Below are 19,677 nucleotides of genomic sequence, written 5' to 3'. Positions count from 1 at the left end.
GAAAACAATGAGCTGGAAAATGCTGAAATGCTTTGCAGAGCTGACGGAAAATGTTGGGTAATAATTCTGTGTGGCCTCATCAATAAGTGAGAGATCTTTTAGGCTAGACATTGTCATCTGATCCATTGTTTATGTACAAATATTGAAATACTACAAACTGTAAAGATGACCTAAACCCAGGCTGAAAATCAAAATGTTATGTCGGTCTTTCTTTTAGATGAGGAAATACTTCCACCATAATTTGTCTGGAGATTGTCTTTAGAGAAAAGTGTTGTACAAAATGGAAAGGAAAGGATTCTCCCCCTGGGAATCATGACCAACCACAAAAGTTTGTTTGAACAGGAACTTGTGAAGACAGCCCAGAGTGTGTGAACGGCATGGGACCGGGTTGAGGACAGGCACACTACAGGATATCTATCAAATGTAATAAGTTCACCATGGCCACCAGCAGTCAGATAAACACATGGCTTTTGTTTGCTGTGTCAGGTTCGGTTTGGCGGGCGCTGATGTGTGTGTGGGAGGGGGGCTGTTATACGGGAGGAACATAACAGTGTTCAGAGACTGCCAAGTCCAAAGAACCAAACTCTTCTTTTATTCCTCCCAGGAGGCACAAAAGAGACAAACCCAAAATATTTCAGCAGGATTCTCTGCATTCCTGCTGAGAGCAGTTATTCAGGAACTAAAACTCAACAGAACCTGAGCGTGACACTGGCAGTGATGGACACAAGTAGAGTATTCAGGAGATAAAGCAGGGATCCTTTAAAGAATGTGGAGAGAAGATCTATTGTCACTGTGTTCAACAAAACTAAAGGAGTTTCGGATTGTTACACCTCTACAATTATGCAAGTGTAGTTCTGATAGTCTGATTTTCTTGTGTAATTTCAACATACAATTACAAAACCCTTAACAGGAGGCATCAGAGGGATAAGGTGTTATCTAACATAATAATCTCTGTGGCATTCCACAGCAGATTGGTAAAACATCCTTCTATAAAAGGAGCTGCTTCTCTTTTCGTGCCGAGGCTGCTGTAATCCTGTTATCCACTCACTTTGGATCTTTATCAACGTCATAAACTGGGGAAAACCAACTTGTTCTTGGTTGTATTTTCAACTCTTTGTCATATTTTTGTTGGCTTAATTCCCACCGCAGGCATTTCCTGGGGTTTTCCATTTTATTAACGCATCATCCAATACACTTGTTGAAAAAGCAACAATAGACTACAACCAGGTAGCAACTTTAAAGCTCCAATATTTTCATATTGAGACAGGAATAAATTATGGGAGAGATAGACAGGAGCTGTAGATAGACAGGAAAGGGGGAGGAGGGAGAGGACGACATGCAGCAAAAGGCATCAGGTCAGAATGAAACCCAGGCTGCGGTCATCACTGCTTCCTCTGAATCCTGCTGATGTGTAGTTTCAACAGAAATTACTCAAAAAGATTTAAAAGTGAATGCCTTGAGTAAAGATTGCATCACTACTAGTTTCCCAATGTGTGGGATGACAGATTGAGAGCCACTCCAACGCAGACACAAACTTAAATAACTGCAATCTAATCAGCTACAGAGAAAATATTTGGATTTGCAGAGCCAAGTATAAAAAAAAGGTATGACCAGAAACTAACAACAGACTTTTAGGAGCAGGGCAAAGGAGGGAAGAAGAGGACCAATGGGAAGACAGGAGCGGAGGTCAAGTGGGATAAAAAACAGATGTGAAGAGACGTAGACGAGAAAACCATCTGGTGAAGACAAAAGTTTGGAGCACAATGTCAGGCAACACCCACACATTCTGCTCTCCATTTTAACTTCAGGCTCATCATGTTTCCATTTACACAGACAGCAGCACAAAATACTATTTAACAGTGCCACGGTGTCGATATTGATCGATATAATTGATTATTTACAGTTATATACACTTAAATATATACCAAGTTGTATAAACTCCACTTGAGTCAAAAACTGAGTCTGTGATTAATGCTGCTAATCTCTTTTGCTGCTAGTTTTTACATTATGTGGAATAACAAACTCAGTCACAGAGTTCATTTAATTTATATTTTTCAATTACAAACAACAGCTTGGGAAAAATCGGTAAGTTTAGTTTAATCTTTGCTAAGGCTAGCTGTGGCAGTTTGGTTAGAATTAGGACCCAAACCCATTCATGGGTTACAATCTAAAATACGTGTTTGTTACATAAATCCATAAAGAATCATTCAAAAGCACCACTTTAAATCTTGTGTTTACCAAAGATGTGCTCATATGATCAAAACGACCCAATAGTCGACTAATCAAGCCCTTTTAGATAGCATGCTGTTAACTAGGCCAAAAACCTGCGCTCACAAAGAAAGACCTTACCACAGACTAACTTTATCACCTGGAGGATTACCGTTGAGAAAAGAGTGTGAGCCTTTACACTCGTAAATACTTGCAAATAAACCTATTCCCTGGAACAGGGTGTGAGCCACACGCCCCTGCAACAGAGCGTAACACTAGTGTCAGTACTGTGGAGATAACTGAAAGCAATTAGTGATGTTCTGGCTGCCTCCATGACCCAAGCCAGGACCAAAGCCAACAGTCTTTTAGTTCCTTTCATCCATCTTTCTTATGATGGATGTGCTGAACAATGTGGTCCTTCTCTCAAAACACTGTGAGAGAGAAGACCACAGTCAAATCACTGGTGCAAGGAACCAGAAGCACTGAGAGAAATAACAGCCATCGCCGCTGCTGATGCTGCCCAGCAGAAACTCTTCAGCTGTTGCAGTTCAAACAAACTTTGGAGCATTTATGCACTTCCAAGTTAACTCCAGTGTGCAGAGCACTTCGTTCCCGTGGTTGCTCCGCTGTCAGCAGGAGATAAAACACTTAACCTCCAGCAGAGAAACATTTACAGCAGTGTGAGGTCGCATGAGTCCGTAGGTGCTCTAAGGCGAGGAGCCCTGCCTTCAAATTTAAGAGGACATCTCAGTTTTTAATGTCAAGTTAAAATGCATCTTCTGCTTTCCACATTTAGTTCTGTGATTGTGTCAGGAGCCATGATTTGATGTTAAAAATCTCTGATATATCCACTGTACACTACCTGCCCATTACATACATAGTGAACACAGTGGACCATTAGCAACTGAAGATCCAGATATTTCTCTTCAGAGAAAAGAGAAAGAAAAGGAGACAAAATCTTGAACAATATTCTTTTTTGTACTGGTTTTGTTAGTTTAATTGTTCTTATTGTTTTTTACTGCTGAATGACTTTTAAAATATATATATTTTAATGTATGAATGATTGTAAGGTAGCAGCTAAGTATGTCGGGAGATTAATACTCTGATATTGTGATGCAGTGATTCTGAACCCAAGAAAAGTTTTCCAGAAGATAATATGTATACATCTGTACTGTATCTATCTATGCTGTAGAGGTAACACAGTTTTTCAGAAAAGTTCAGCTTGCATTGGTAAGCTTAAGTATAAGTATTTAACTAAAGTTCTGGTCTGAGAAATACAAACTGACAGTAATCCCCAAATCTCCTTCAAGATCTGCTTATTTTCTCAGTTTCACATCATTAAAATGAAGTATTTCGAGATTCTGGACTGAACATATCAGCTTGGATTCTAGGAAGTGATGATAAGCATTTCATACACTAGGCAATTAATCATAATAATAACAATAATTAACCCTTTATCAGGCAAAGAACTATATTTGGTAACTTCAGGTAATATTTCAAGAAAAAAGTTGCAAATTTACTAGATTAAAGTGGCAAATCTACAAGAAAAAAAGTTGCAGATTTAAGAGATTTAAAGTGGCAAATCTGGGCGAAAAAAATCGCAGATTTACGAGAAAAAAGTGGGAAAAAAGCATCTTTTTTCTCCCAGATTCACCACTTCAAATCTCTTTTAAATCTGCAAATTTTTTTCCTCGTAGATTTGCCACTTTAATCTCATAAACTTTATTCTCAAAATATTTTCGTATGTTTTTTTTACACATTCTGGCAGTATGTAATATCCTCCAATATTCTCTAGGGTTGAAATTTGGAATTTGCAAGTATTTCAATGAGTGCCCTATTAAGGGTTAAAATGGTGAATCTGGGAGAAAAAAGTTGCTTTTTTCCCACTTTTTTCTCGTAAATCTGCGACTTTTTTTCTTGTAGATTTGGCACTTTAATCTAGTAAATTTGCAACTTTTTTCTCGAAATATTACCTGAAGTTACCAAATATAGTTCTTTGCCTGATAAAGGGTTAAAGAAATGCATTAATCAATGGTAAAAAATTAGACAGGTGCAACTAAGATTTCGCTCTAGGTGTTTGCAGCTCCAATATTTGGATCACATCAATTGTGTTGTTGTGTTCTTTGGCACTAGCACTTGTGTGTGTCTCACCAGTTTGTAGTCTTTGTGCAGTTTGTTGTACTGGAACATGTTGCAGAGGACAGTTGAGGCAGCTCTGGCAGCTTTTAGACTCCCTGAGCTGAAGGAGGACACAGTGACACACAGTTAGAAACAAAAAGGAAATACCACAACAGAAGAGGGGATAAACACAGTGATAAACACTCTCAAATGACCTGCAAATTAGCAAAAGGTTATATTTTTGTGTGGCAAGTGGCCAGAAGGGAGAGCAGTAACAGCTCAAGATATGTAAAGTCATTGACAGCAAACAGAGGTTACAGCTTTCAAAGTGAAAGATTGTTAAAGCTGAAAAAATATTAACCAGTCATCAGGAGAGCAAAGAAATGGTTTTGTTGCTTAAAATAGTTTAATGGATTCAACATTATTGGGGAGTTAGCTTCCTGAAGCAGCAGCTGTTTTCTCAATGTGCCAAAGTGATATTTGAGGATAACAATAGAAGTCTGTCCTACCTGTTATCATGAGATGTCTTGATGCCCATCAGTTTTGGCAGGCCGTTAAAGTACGAGATGTCCCGGGCTGCCAAGGAACTGCAGGTGACCAGGTGATTTAGGGCTCCACAGATGTTGACCACCACCTCGCTGGATGGCATTTTCTGCAGGCCATCACTGGGCAGCTTGGCCACCAGAACGTTCACAGTGTTCTTAGCTGCAAGGACAAAAAGCGAGGGTGGTTGTCTTACAGGACTGTTTTCAGGTGAATGGTCTCACCTCTGTGGTGGTTTGATGTTTAAGGCTCGTTCATAAAACACTCTTTTAAAAGAGTAGAAAAATGCCCACATAGTGTTTGCTTGGAAAAAAAAAAACACACAATCAACAATTTTATATATTTTTCAATGAAAATGAGAATAATGATGCAAAATAACTCGCATATAGAGAGGTTCCAGCCCAACGAGGAGTGAAACACCATCAGCAATGCTTGTTTGTGTCTTACCCATGTTGTCTTTGTCAGTAGCGTGTCTGGCCAGGTTCCTCAGCAGGCCAGTCAGAGGCTTCAGCTCCATGTCACTGCTGGTGTCTAACCGATCCAGCAGGATGGGCAGCATCCTCTCCTGCTCTATCACCACGACGCTCAGCACTGAGGCCCACTGGCAGAGAGGGGCAGATATCACATGAGTGTGTGCTACTGTTGGTTTTCTTGCAGAAGAATCAGATTTCAAAGCAGCACCAACAAGAAACAAACATAAATGTGTAGTTCATAGAACTATGAAGCGTGAGATCTTACCCTGGCGTCTCCCGCAGTGATGTTTTGCAGGGCTCCTATAGCAGCCTCGCGACTGGTGGCGCTGCTGTCGCTGTTCTGCAGGACAACCTTGTACAGCACCACCACCTTAGGGTGCCACAGCCACTCAGCCCCCTTAGGTTGTCGGGACACTTCAGACAATATGGACAGATTCTGGTTCCGCTGCCATGAAGGAGGTGAAAGACAGATAAATTGTTCATTCATAGTACTGAAGCTTTACACAACTGTCAGTGTATTTTATTATAATTTTTAATTTGTTCTCTTGTATTAACTCTCTGGCTGACTTGCTCAATTTTTTAAATTGACTGGTTTTAAAATGAGGATCTTGAGAAAGGGGTCTAAACGCAGTTGGTGGCTAGATGCTAATGCTAAAGCTGAACGTCCCAGATGCAGCAGTTTGTGTTGCAATGTAAAGCTACGTATTCCTGGTATTATAAGTGTGATAACTCAAACAGAGAAACAGCTTAGATACTTGGACAACCAGAACTGAGGTTAGGTTCATCGTTTTAATGTATACATTTTTAAACCATATGTTTAAATTTGAGAGCAGACAAACAAGCTGTTTAATCCATCCCTTTCACATTTACTTGGGAAAGGGCTTATAAGGACACCACCTCCAAACTCTTTAAATGCAGTGTGACTTTGAGTACAGTGCCATTCACATTGCTTCAGTACGTGTGGAGGAAAACAAAGCCTGACATGCCTGCAGTGCCAGTTACCGTTGCTAAGCTCTGATTGGACCGACACTGTTTGGGGGAGGGGTTCATCACACAATCAATTGGTTTTCAAGATATTTAGTCACGGACCAATGGCAGGTCAAGAGAAAACTTGTGACCAGAACAATTTGGTATCATCCTTTGAAGACCCTGACTCTTCACACTGGGTTTCTCAGCTGTCTAATTACGAGTTGTCAGAAGTGCTAACCACATAAATAGACAGAGGGACAGATCACTATCCTCAGGCCCAGCTACAGCAGGATAAACATCTTCCCTGTTCACCCTACAGATAAATATGTGCTCGAATGAAAAAACCAGGTCATATATAGTTAAACAGGTCCTTTTCTCCTCACTCTGACTATGAGAACATATATGTGACGGTGATCCTGATGGTTACTCTCCACTGACCTTGTATGCTTGCTATTGAGATGTGTAAGGTGATCTGCTGGTTGTGTGTGCTATAGTGGAAACTGATCCTCCCTGTGGACCTGAGGGAACCTCTCGTGTTTCTATCTGCTCGGCCGCTTATTATCAGGCTCCAATTGAAATACCTGAGAGAGACTCGACCTGCTCGATGTCAACGGTTTGAGTTAAAGCTTGACTTTTTGAGGCTCATACCTTAAAAATCACATGTACAAAACTGACTCAAGCAATCCCAATGCAATGTTTAAAATGTTTTAATATCTGACATGATGATGCATCTGACAAACGGAACTTGCATGCCTGTGCATGAATAGTGTGGCCCAAATTGATCTGGCCACATGATTTATACAACACGAGTTCTATGACCTGGATATTCCCATCCTGTATACAATACGGGCAGCTTCCCATGGGAAAAAGAAGCTGACATGTAAACAATGAGCATGTTACTGAGGCTGTGACCCAAAGCAGGATACAATAATAGTTGGATAGTGTTGATGCTGTCTGAAAGACATGGGTACAAAATCAACAGAAAACAGTAAAGCTACATTTGATCTTTATGGTTTCGATATCTGCTTTTGACAATTAAAGCTTTCATTAAGATGTATAAGTGGATTTTGTTGCACGGACTGTTCAGATACAAAGCACTGGACAATCAGCAGCAGCAGGAATAGCAGTGACAGTGACGTCACCTCAGAGGGATGTGATGGGTGTGGCTGTGGCAGACAAGCTAGCAGGCTGACGTAATATCCAAGACATTACTGATGATGTAAACTTTGGATCTAAAAAGTGGAAATGCATTTAGAGCAAACTTCTGATCATCTTAAAGGGAAACAAATAATTAAAGGAATACATTAAATGCAATAGAGTGGACCTAGGAGATTTACTCAAACAGCAACACTGACCTATTGTCACCTGCTAAAAATGTTACAGTATGCAGAACATGTTAGCAAACAGTTGTCCATTGACACATCCTACACAAAACAGTCATGCTCTTGGTGTGTCATTTTACGGGTGTGATGAATTTTACCTCATTGTTCTTTTTGTTATACAGAGTGAAGCAGCCGATGGCATCACTGTCCCTGGAGGCAGAGCCTCTCGTCTGGCCCTCCAGACGGAGTCGGACTGAGGGGGGGAGCTCTGTGTACAGCTGGTACGACAGATTCCTCATCACGCACAATGAATTCTCCAAACCCTAAACATTAACAAAGACATAAAGGAGACAAGTGTGGTTTAAAAAGAGGAGGGTAAAAATGGACAATTTGTGTAGAAGCAGAAATAACCAAATAATCTCAGTTGATGCTGAAACATGTAAACTGCACAGCTAATAGGATGAAGTAACAAGCTCATACTGTGATATGATGGAGTCTAATTTGAACGTCTGATGTCCTCTCATGTGTAACAGGTTAATGAGGGATAAAAACATCTTCCTGTTTGTCAAACTCAAGCCAAAACAGTATTATGAGTCCATTTTAATACTGATAAAATCATGGCAAAAAGCAACATATTGGGACATCCGGATGTGGATTAATTTCCTTGTATGGAGTAAGTCATTGGACCCTGTCACGGTTCATGCTGCTGATAATCTAATTGAAGCAGCATGTTTATCAATCATCTGCCAATTTGTTAAAGATTCATCCAAGTGTTTACAAAGTCATTTTCATCTGCACTCCTGACCCAAGTCAACACTGGTGAAAAGTGCCCAACCACAATGAGTGAAGAAGAATGTGAGTACCTCTGTACCTCATAATGAGCCACTGAAAGTACGAGGACGGAGAGATAAAGTACTGAATTGAGTAACAAGCTCACATTCCTGAGTGATTCAGTGCAACTGCAGTGAAGCTGCCAGCTAAAGTAACACCACCCAGTAACACACTCTGCTCTCACTACAGTGCTGCAAGAATAAGGCTTTAAAAATGATGTTCTTTTTCACAACAAATTTCATGAAAAGACCCAAACAGTAAATTGATCTCACTAAGAAGTCATAACCTGATATTAAACTATTGAAAACACATCAATAAGCCACAATGTTGACATGGTGACACTCACATACTGTGGTTCATATTGACTCAGTTTCATTTACACTGCACTGCTGCCACAAATACACATTATAGCACCAAATGTGAATAATCCACCATTGAAAACAGTCCCGAATTAATGCAGTTTTCTCCTGTCTGAGTAACATTTGCTTAACAAAAACAACATTTTTCCAGCTGTATTATAAAATTACTGAATTACGTCTTCAGTAGGAACTAGAGATGTCATGAGCTGATCCTAAGGACTGGTATCAGGCTGATCAGCTAAAATAAAGCAATTAAAATTCCACTCTTTTCTTTATTGGACTCTACTATTTGGCCCACTGCAGCTTCCTATTATTGCAGTGCTGCTCTACCTTCGACAGACAGGCTCTACAGTGCAGCATTTCACTGCATATACAAGTGAAAATTAGAGTGTGAGTGTGAAAAATGATTTGAGTGCTCTGCTGTGACTAACTCAGACTCAAAGAGCAGTGTCCAAAACAATCGGAGAGCAGCTTCATTTTCCCAGTTTTACAAACCAGAGTGCAATCCCCAGTGGACAGAGTGTTTTTATAGTTCCCACAACTCCAACAGAGTGATTCATCTTCTCTCCCATGGATCAGGAGTCACATTTTAAAGTCAGAGTACGGGACTTTTGACATATGAATGAGCATCTGTTATAAATGGGTGTGAAGTCATTTGGCCCTTGCCAGATGAGTTTTTGTTCTGTTCTTTCGCAGTATACTGAAGCTGACGCACCAGAACAAGCCGTAATAAACATAGTTATTTTCAAATCAGACATTATTTACAGTGTGTAAAAATGTCACCAGCTATATTACAGCACAAGTCGGAGCTACCTTGTCATCTGCTATGTCCTCCTGTTGAATGTAGGTCACCAGAGAGTCCACCAGGCCTCGCATGTCTCTCATCTTCTGTCTTGTCCTCTCATTCACTGAACTCAAGTTTCTGCACAAACAATCACAAAGACAGATACATTTAAACCCAGGCTGGCCTGTGGGAACACCATGCAGTAAAGCTGTCTTACTAAAATTAATCGTTTAGTGATTTTAGCAGAAACTTTATGACGCTCTCTTAAGAACACTTAGGAGCCCTTTCACCACAAAAAAAAAAAGCTTTTCTTCATCTCACTGCACTTACATGTAATTCTATCTCTGTCAATAATTGTATCAAAGAAATACTTTACAAGGTGTCGCCTGAATGTGAAAATAAACGAGGGTTATGTGACCTTAACTGAATATTTTTTATGTTACAAATGGATGAAAACTGCACTCTATAATGTCAGTAAAAGAGATCATCTACGTGACTGTTTCTTTAAGTGATGTAGTGAACAGAGGACTGGGTCAATAAATCTGCTAGTGTTTTGTTTTTCACTGGAAGCAACAAAGTGCTGCCTCTGTTCTTAACTCAGGATTGTGCTTCTGTCGGCATCTCCATAGCAATGGCAGATAAAGTTCATGAATGTAGTGTTTAGTGCCTTTCAGCAGACCAAACTGAGGGAAACAATGCAAAGGGACTTTAGAAACATGTGTAAAGTGTCCTCAAATGATCCAAAAGACCCTTAGTGTAACATTAACCCTTACAGGATAGGGCAGTGGATTTTTATGATCCTCCAACTCTAACTCTGAGGTAACCTGCAGGTTGTTCTTTCTGGATCAAAGTGAAATCTCTCTACAATGATTGGATGGATCGGCATACTTTTTTTTTTTATGATTAAACTTTTATTGAATTTTTACATTTTTTAAAGACCAAACTAAAAAACAAAAACAAAACAAAAAGCATCACCTGAGGCAGCCACTGGTGTTGTAGAAGATTTCTTTCTCAGATGGGCTGAGCGGGATGCAGTTGCACAGAGGAACCAGGACTTTCTCCGTCAGCTCTGATAAAGCTTCTTTGCACAGCTTCTCCTTCAGGTTGTCTCTGGAGGACAGATTCCACAGGACACCTGCAGCCACAACAAACAGGTTTTTATTCTGTTGTCAGAATAACTGAGTTATTCAAACCAGTAAAATATGAATAAGGATGAATCATTAACGACATCTGGATTATGTGACTGAATATTGATGCATGGACATGAGCTCATAATCAGGGTTCACACCATTCTGACAGCGTTACTACCTGTGATGGTCTTTCGGAGCTCCTCGTCAGGTTTGCTCAGGATGTTGACGAGACTCGTCACTCCACCGGCATCTATGAGTGCCACCTTGTTCTCAGCGTTCTCATAGATGAGGTTCCGTGTGGCACCAGTGGCGTAACGCTGCACTTCTTGGTTTTCACTTGAGAAAAGCTGAACTAGAGCTGGAACGCCATGCAGAGCACGGACCTGAGAGAGAGTGAGAGAGAGGGAGAGGGAGGGGGAGAGGGAGAGAGATCAGGATAACCATATATACGATAAATGGAGAAGAGGTGCTGATGATGAACATGTGGTAGACTACAAACTACTAAGTGATAAAACTACAATTACCACCTTATGTCTGCATGTCAATTCAGTATTCGACCAAATGTGAAATAGTGTCACAGTCTCCAAATGTATTAGTTATTGAGGGAAAAACGTTCAGAAAATAGTTTTTGCAGAACACTGTGATTAACAATGAGATTGACCTTTGACCTTTTGGATGTAAAATGGATCATAATTTATCCCATTTCATCTTTGTGCCAAATTTGAAATAACTCCCTCAAGATGTGCAGTTGCCAGTATGGGATCCATAAAAACAAAAACACGTATTACATAAATAATAGATTAATACAGAAAATAAGGGAAATCGTTACCTGGATTTTGGCATCATTGCTGTGGTAACACTGGTGTTGTATGTATGCAGCTCCCAGAACTTGCAACGCAGCGTCTGACTCAGAAAGATATCTGACAGCTGTAGCCATGTCCAGGCCCCGAACACTACACACACACACACACACACACACACACACACAGAAAGGTACTGAGCTGTATATTAACAGTGGCTGTGATAGCAGTATATGGTGAGGCTGTAAACACATTATGCAAGAAATAATTATTATTCAAATGACTGATTAAACTGTTAATTATGTTTTATTTATAATTTTCTCTGTAACAAATAAGAAAAAATAAACAACTTTTCTCAAATAAACAACTTCTGTCACACAGACTTAATGCAACATACACTCTACAGGTAATTCCAACATGGTCTCACAGAAATCCGTGAAATAGCCACGGATTTCGCTTAACTCAAAATCCGTGGAATAGCCACGGAATCGCTCAAATTTCCGTGAAACTGACACGGATTTCGCTACAATGCAAGTTAATGACAGTCATATCCTGTGGCTATTCCAACATACAAAGTGATTATGTACATTCACTGAGTGAAGATTTAGAAAATAAAACATATATTTCTCGCTAGAAATGTGATCAAAATCCATTTTTATGCAGAAACTAAGTCAAAATATTGATTTTTCACTAAAAATGAGAGAACTTTCCGCCATGTTTTTTGTTCTGACCGCTGGGACCTTGAAAGTCACGTGACTTGGAACAAACCAATAGCCACGGGATATGACTGTCATTAATTTGCATTGTAGCAAAATCCGTGTCAGTTTCACGGAAATTTGAGCGATTCCGTGGCTATTCCACAGATTTTGAGTTAAGCGAAATCCGTGGCTATTTCACGGATTTCTGTGAGACCAGGTTCGGCAATTCATGTATCTACCCGAGCTATAAATAAAGCTGACCCAAACCAGAGGCGGCCCAGATGTTTCAGCCAGGTAAATGAATGAATAATATATCTCACTCTTCCAGTGGGTCATTGCTGTGTATGGAAGCTCCATCCAAGATATCCACTCCTTTCCCGACACTCCTCAAACTGCGGAGTGAGGCAGCCCGGTGGAGGGAGGCTTGGTACTGCCCTGAGCTCATGCCATGGTTGGTCCTGGACACATGCTGCTGCCACTGTGTCCCCCAACCGTCCCCTGCCATAGGGACCCCTCTGCCAGTCCCCACCCAGCCCTCCTGCCCTAAGCCAGAGCTCTGCTGCTGGAAGTGCTGCTGTCGGTTGGTGATGCGGCTGATGGTGCGGTGGGAGGGGCCTTTGTAGGTGTACTGACACGGCAGCTCCTCCTCCTGCCAGTGGCCTCTTCCCTGGGCCAGTGTCCCACTGAGGCTGCGCCTTAGGGTGCCTGGGGGAGGCACAGGGATCGTGCAGGAGCCGTTGTCTGGAGGAACCAACACAGTGAGAGGAATAGCCTCCTGGTCTGTTTGGCACAGTGACTTAGAGCGTCTGCTTCTGCTGTGTGACTGGGAGGACTGGAAGCTGCTGTGGACCATGTTGGTTCCTTTGTGGCTCATCTTTGAACTGGATTCCGCAGCAGAGCGAGACGAGAAACCAGAGGAGCGAAGGGGTGCTGTGGGCATCTGCAGGGTTGTTGGCATAGGGAGAAATTAAAAGGTTAGACCTTTTACAGTTGCAACCATTTAAACTTCAATTTTCTAGTATATGCTGCAAACAAATGTATGTTGGATTTTTTGGAAAAATCTATAAAAATTGTTAAACAATAAAAGGTTGACAGACACAAAGCAGCAGTGGACGATAAACACAATTCTTTCTATATTCCTGTTACTAAAAGGCTTATTTACTTTAAAAAGTAGTTAAAGGTAATAAAAGTAGAAATGAATGGTTTGTGTTTGCAAACACACAACATTAAAAGTTGTCCCTCCTCGGCTCTCCAAGCCAGAGAGTGAAGGCAACGTCGAGCAAGCCAGTCAATGAATGAAGAGAAGGAGTGGCAATAGCAATAAACAGTGAATAGTGAATAAACATTATTTCCTCACTGTTTCACAGCACAAAGGAACACATCTGTACAACCCAGCTGGAAGGTGCTGAATTGTTGGTTTTTGTATGAATAACAGCTTCATGCTGTCGCTGCCTGTGTGCGTGTTTGTGTGTGTGTGTGTGTGTGTGTGTGTGTGTGTATGTGCTGAAGTGCGTAACAATGCAGCAGTAGGGGGGGTGGGGGGTGACACACCCATGTAGTGGGGCTCAAAGGCTCTTTTCTCACGTCCACAAACGTCCAGCACACAGCACAGGGTCTCTGCAGACTACTCTGCGGACTACTTTTGTATTTTTCTGCATATTATACCTTTAAAAGTACGGAAGCTCTAACAGTAATGGCAAAGTAAAAAAATGTATCACTAGTATTCTTCTTTTCTTAACATTGCTTGAGGCGAGTGAAACTGTCCAGCACAATAAAATGTGGTGTAAGAGGTTGCACAGTCTCTTCCTTCTCTCCTTTATTAAAGCTCGGCTACTGTAAGCTGCAGGAAGCTCACTGCAGCCTTTGCATTGTTAGACTGGCCAGTTAAAAGCATCAGACAAGCGTCCTGTTTATATTTTTCTTTCTGCTTTCACATTGTTCTGAATTTGGACGGCAGTGTTGGATAGGTAGACAGGAGTGGAAACATTATTCAGACACAATACTGGCTTATTGCTTTCCAGTGTGTGTGTGCAACTGACTCACAGGGCTCCAGTCAAGGAATTTCCCACCTCTTGTAGAGAAAAAGCAATGTTTTAGATTTTTTTAGACATTACAACCGGTTTTATTAAAATAGTTTTGGCTGGTTTGTGCATCTTGGAACTCACAGACATCTGTCTAAGAAAGGGGTCAAAAATACGAAGGGTCAGTTGTTAACACACCAGCAGTCTGTCCAGATGATCTAAACCATTTATTCAGAAGTAAAACCAAAAGTGAGTACACCCGAAATGTTGCTAATAATCCCTCATAACACAGGAAACCTGCACTCCCAACTGCCAACAAGTCTATCTGTAGATGATGAACAGTCAGATGATGTTTACAACAGACACATAATTTCACCATTTGTTTTTATTTTCCCTTCTTTTTAGATATCCTAGGCTGACTGCTTGTGTTCTATCAGACTTAGTTATGCTCAAATAACTCAGTCAGGGTCGTAGCTATCACTGAGGACACTGGGGTCATGTCAGGCCAACAACAACAACAACAAAACTCGGTTTGGGACTAGGGCTGGGTAACAATATTGATGCGTGTATTGCACATTACTTAGGTTTAAAAAAAAAGATGTATTAAAATATTTTGAACAGCGCAGTGCATTGGTGTTCTAAAAATCTTTGTTTAAATAGAATACATTCTAAAGGTAGAAAAGTTACTGATTTAAATCAGAATTTGGCTAATAGGAAATGTTAAAGAATCTTCTAGGAATATTGCCAAGCATTCAATACTTGACATTTTTTCAATACCAAATGTTAGAAACCCAAAAATACTCAGCAGGGTGCTTTGAGAGGACTTGGACTCATGACACCAATATTTCTAAAATCCTGGCAGATCTCAGCAATTAACTTTGTGAGTGAAATCTCCAAAGCAGATTGCTTGTTTACTGTTTCTTTTGACTGCAAGAGTAAACGCCACAAAAAAAAACATCAGTCAAACTTAAAGGTTTTTGGCTCGGAGAGTACAGTGAATCCTCACAGAGCCTAACATTGTTAAAGTCAGTTCACACCGGGTGAAATAACAACAATAAAATGCTAATTCCTGTAGCAGTATCAAAGAACCAGACAGAACAATGTCAAAGCTTGAACCTGTTTCCTGTCTTTGACCTCAGTTCCACTAAACATATCCCAAACGTACCTTATTTACTTTGAAAAGTAGTTAAAGATAATAAAAGTAGAAATGAATATTTTTACACTGATCTTGACTGGACGGCTCTTTTAAAAGTTTCCTTGCGTGCAGAAAGAGGGAAAACTCCCGCACACTGTCACTTACTTGCAATAAAGTTAATTGTTTATGATGTTTCGACTTTCATCAGTCAAAACAAAAAAAATAGAATGAGAATAAGGCTACGTTTACACGAGGACGGTCTGAACAGAAGACGCAAAAGTGGCGTCGCGTCCTCACTTTCTATTCCTCGTTTAGACAAGCATTTTCGGGAGGAAATCTGCGTGCATACGGTGACGCAAAAGTGTGTGAAATTCGATTGTATGCATGCCAGGCGGCATCACTTAAAGCGATAAGAGCATCTTTGGGCATGCAGAAGTTTTCACGCCACGCATTTTCATCAGCTACTCCTTCCACAAAGTTCTCCACCATCCACTAGATCTCCCAGGTCTCGTTCACAGCCGTCTGGCTCGCCTCCGACGAATTGCTGCATCCAAAATGTGATGGAGGTAATTACAGATCCTTCTCTGTTCAGTAATACTATCTCTACATAACCTGTACATTTGGTGGAAAGACTCCTGTAAGTTTATTAGAGCTGCCGTCTAAACAAAAGGCACTTCCGATAAAATATTTTGTCGTTTTTACCCGCGAGCGTCCTCGTGTAAACGGGGCCTCAGTCTCTGGTTGGCCTTACCTGGAGGGGTGTTTACTCCATCTGATTTTTAAATCTTTCTCTTGAGAGTAATTGACAGGGAGCTTTCTCCCTTTTTAACACTTATCAGATCTGGCAGGTGGTACTCACAGCCATGACGCGGGTCGGTGTGTGTATCATGGATCTGGAACTGAAACCAAGAGCGTGGGAAATGGTCCTTGCCTCAGGATAGCTGTATTCTGGACAAAGAGAAGACAGAGGAAGAATATTAGTGTTGTTAAAAAAATATAATATTCATATTCAGAATGCAAATGGCTGAGAGAGTATGATGACAAATTACAGAGGTACACTAAAAGTTCAACAGTGCAAAGGTGATTTTTCTTCTAATTTGGTGAAGCTCAAACACAACAGGGATTTTAACATACAGTGATACAACATAAATTATTGTTTATACACAGTGAGACAACAAAAGACAGGGTGTCCAACTGATCCATGAAAGGGCCGTGTGGCTGCAGGTTTTTGTTCCAACCAAGCAGGAGCACACCTGAACACAACTCATTTAATCACCTGAACTGTCTTCACAACAACGACTGCCTCCCTTGCTGCCCCCAAACGCAGTAAAACTGCCTTCCTGGATGGCCCTATGGCAGATAAAACAAGATGCAGTGCAGTGTAGGGTGGCTTTAAAATTATTAAATTAAGAAAACAAAAGTTGAAGTGCCATCCAGGCCACCCTATGCTACAAAACTTTAAGCATGCTGCTGTCCTATTATTTTCTTTCTCCGCTGCCCTCCCCTCACTGCAGCCTGTGAGGAGATAGTGCTGACCACAAGCCCAATCTGTGAAACATGTAGCAAGCAAACTATTTACAATCATTTACACACCAACCAGGTCAAGGCCCTGTGAGGCCAAGCCCAAGACACAGAGGGCTGCTGAGGTGAGTCTGCAAGATGCAATACTGACCCAACAAGAGACCAAATAAATGTAATGTTCCTTTGGAGTTTTTGGTTCGGATTTTTGGTTTTCTAATACTTTTCATTCTGCCTGTATATACGACTTGAAAAAATGTTCACCATGCCACATAGGGATCACTGTTTTCAGCACAAATTCCCCTATATGACCTGATAATTATTTTTTCATTTTGACTTTCTGAATCAACATTTTATTCACAAAAAAACATAAAATCGGATTTAGAAAATTGTGGGTTTTTTAACTTTCAAAACACAATTATGATCAATGAAGAATTAAAAATTTTGCGAGTGGTTGCAAATATTACATATAGGAAGTAGAATGGGGGTAAAATCCAGTTCTAGTATATTTAACATTATCTCTGGTTTTACTTGGCATATCATCATCAAAAAAAAAAACTGGCATGGAGTTTCAAGCCAGTACTTTAGAGGGAAATTTACAGCAGGGCTCGGTGCTGCTGGTTTTTACGTTGTGATGCCATGAAGTCATGTGATTTGATCAGGCCAGCGTGATCAACAACTCCAGAGGGTTAACATTCGTTATTAGCACTAAACAGAAATCATCATGAAACCAGAAGGTTTTCACATTAAAGATCTTTGTATATATTGGACTGAACTACCGATGGATTCATCCCACCTCACAGATGGAAATAACGTAGGGACTTTATAGAGACTGCACACTGTAACCACATGTATGAACTCTTGACCCAAGAGCACACTATACTGTAAAACACTACACAAGTGGGCAGCTATGGGCTGAACAGAGAAAGGAAGGGGGAGCGCTGCCTGAAGTAAATGGCTTGGAGAAAAACAACACACGAAGGGCGGAAGGAAGGAGGGAGGAGATGCTGCAGGGAGGGGACTTGGGCTGCATGCCTGAACATTAGCATCACCAGGTCAGGGATCAGGGTACGCACATACACGACCACCATAAGGAGGGGAACACATAGCAAATGCAATCTGGATGTCTTAGTACAACAGAACCACAGACATCTAAAGCCTTTACATATAAAGGTCCCTGAGCAGCTCTAATGATCCAGATTACCCTGCAAAAAAAAAAGTTTTAAAGGAACTTTAAAATTTAAAGGAACTCTTTGCTGTTTTTAAACCTTATCTCCATCTCATTCAGCGGTTTGATTAATTATTAATACGTTGTTTAAAGTCTGTCCGTGTCGTCGCTGTTGCTCAAACAAGAAATGGAGAATGTCCAATATAGCACACACAGTAACATTTTTTCAAGTCTCTGACAAATGCCACTTGCTGAGATGAGGACTGACACCAGGGCAACAACGGGTAACAAGGAACAGCTACAGGCTCTGTGGTCAGTTCTGTGTCAGTCATGTAATATTGCTTTCACCCATAATTAAAAGAAAACTAAGAACAATTCATTGTGTCATAATCAGAAATGGAACTGTTACATTAACATATTTAAAGCTAGGCAGTTCGTCTTCTTTGTGTTATTCATGTGTACAGGGATTTACGTAGACACTACGGTTTCCATTTCCACCATATTTTATCAAAGGTAAATTGATTAATTGGCCTGAGCCGAAACAGCCAGTTTATTCTGCCGGAAGAGCAATCAGCTGACCAAACTCTAAACTCTGTAGTGTGGAGTCCATGGTAGCATTACGAACAGGGCTCCAGTCATACTTTGTCTGATTCTGTTGTGCACATTGTCAGTGGTGGTGTGTGTGGTAAAGGTTCTTGAAATGCCAACAGACCACAGTTGAGTGCTTAAACTGCCATGATACTCTGCAGGAACAGTTTGTCAGATGGTTGAATAGCTTGGGAAACTGTCTCGTCTCACAGCTTTCCAATTTCAGATTAGAGGAGGTTGTGTCTGATGATTTCTGTAATCTAAAAAAAAAAATCACCAATTCCACATTGACAACTACTTTATTACTTCGACATGATTGGCCAGCTTTTTAAAATTCTTGATACAACTTTTTTTTCTGTCGGTTATGTGAACAACCAAGGGTAACACTGAATGCTTTCAAGGAGAGACAGAAAATGACAAAAATGTGAACTGTTTTCCCGCTATTTAAATAATATTGTTAAAAACTACACTTCTGATTCAAGACACTTCATACAATCTGATCCAGCATAACACAATTGTACGGGGGATTTTTCTGAACTGGCTATCTATGTTGGCAACGATCCAGGAGAGTGGGAGTGTCTCCTGTGGTGGGTCTGTTGGAACCCCCCTTTCCTTGATCCCATGACCTCGCAAATATCCAGACGTCTCTATCAGACTATCTGGGGTCGTCTCCATTCTACCCTGGACATGTCTGTTCGGTCTTCACTAAAGGTCTGTGAATCACATATCCACTGTACGTCTCATGTTTCAAATAGTTACAAACACGCAGCTAAGACAGTCAAATTCTTGGAAGGATAATTCTTGATTAAATTGTTACTGTGTGTGAACAAAAACACCCTCACACGCCATTAGAGTCCCAGATTATGGGAGTGTTACTATCTCAGATATCCATGTGTTTTTAATCAAGTTTTATGACTGTGATTAAGCCCAGATGAGAACGATTTCTCTGACTTCTCCAAAACAAGAAGCCTCTCAGTGATTTATGTATTTATTGTGTATGGAATGTGTGCAG

General features: G+C 40.7%; 1 protein-coding gene across 1 annotated transcript in view; it reads right to left on the bottom strand.

The window, feature by feature from the left end:
- Positions 1 to 19,677, bottom strand: part of LOC131984319 (plakophilin-3-like) — a 31,963-nt gene that overhangs the window by 5,258 nt on the left and 7,028 nt on the right. Inside the window, exons 2-12 of the mRNA XM_059349181.1 lie at positions 16,251 to 16,339; positions 12,556 to 13,175; positions 11,567 to 11,690; positions 10,916 to 11,120; positions 10,583 to 10,742; positions 9,637 to 9,745; positions 7,792 to 7,956; positions 5,608 to 5,787; positions 5,317 to 5,470; positions 4,836 to 5,031; positions 4,360 to 4,447 (exon numbers count right to left, since the gene is read on the bottom strand). Of these exons, the coding sequence (XP_059205164.1) occupies positions 4,360 to 4,447; positions 4,836 to 5,031; positions 5,317 to 5,470; positions 5,608 to 5,787; positions 7,792 to 7,956; positions 9,637 to 9,745; positions 10,583 to 10,742; positions 10,916 to 11,120; positions 11,567 to 11,690; positions 12,556 to 13,175; positions 16,251 to 16,339 (2,090 nt within the window). The remainder of the gene's footprint in view (positions 1 to 4,359; positions 4,448 to 4,835; positions 5,032 to 5,316; positions 5,471 to 5,607; positions 5,788 to 7,791; positions 7,957 to 9,636; positions 9,746 to 10,582; positions 10,743 to 10,915; positions 11,121 to 11,566; positions 11,691 to 12,555; positions 13,176 to 16,250; positions 16,340 to 19,677) is intronic.

The sequence above is a fragment of the Centropristis striata genome, chromosome 2 (genome assembly GCF_030273125.1).
Source record: "Centropristis striata isolate RG_2023a ecotype Rhode Island chromosome 2, C.striata_1.0, whole genome shotgun sequence".
Lineage (NCBI taxonomy): Eukaryota > Metazoa > Chordata > Actinopteri > Perciformes > Serranidae > Centropristis > Centropristis striata.
Note: the sequence above shows the minus strand (reverse complement) of the source record. Positions and strands in the feature narration are given on the sequence as shown.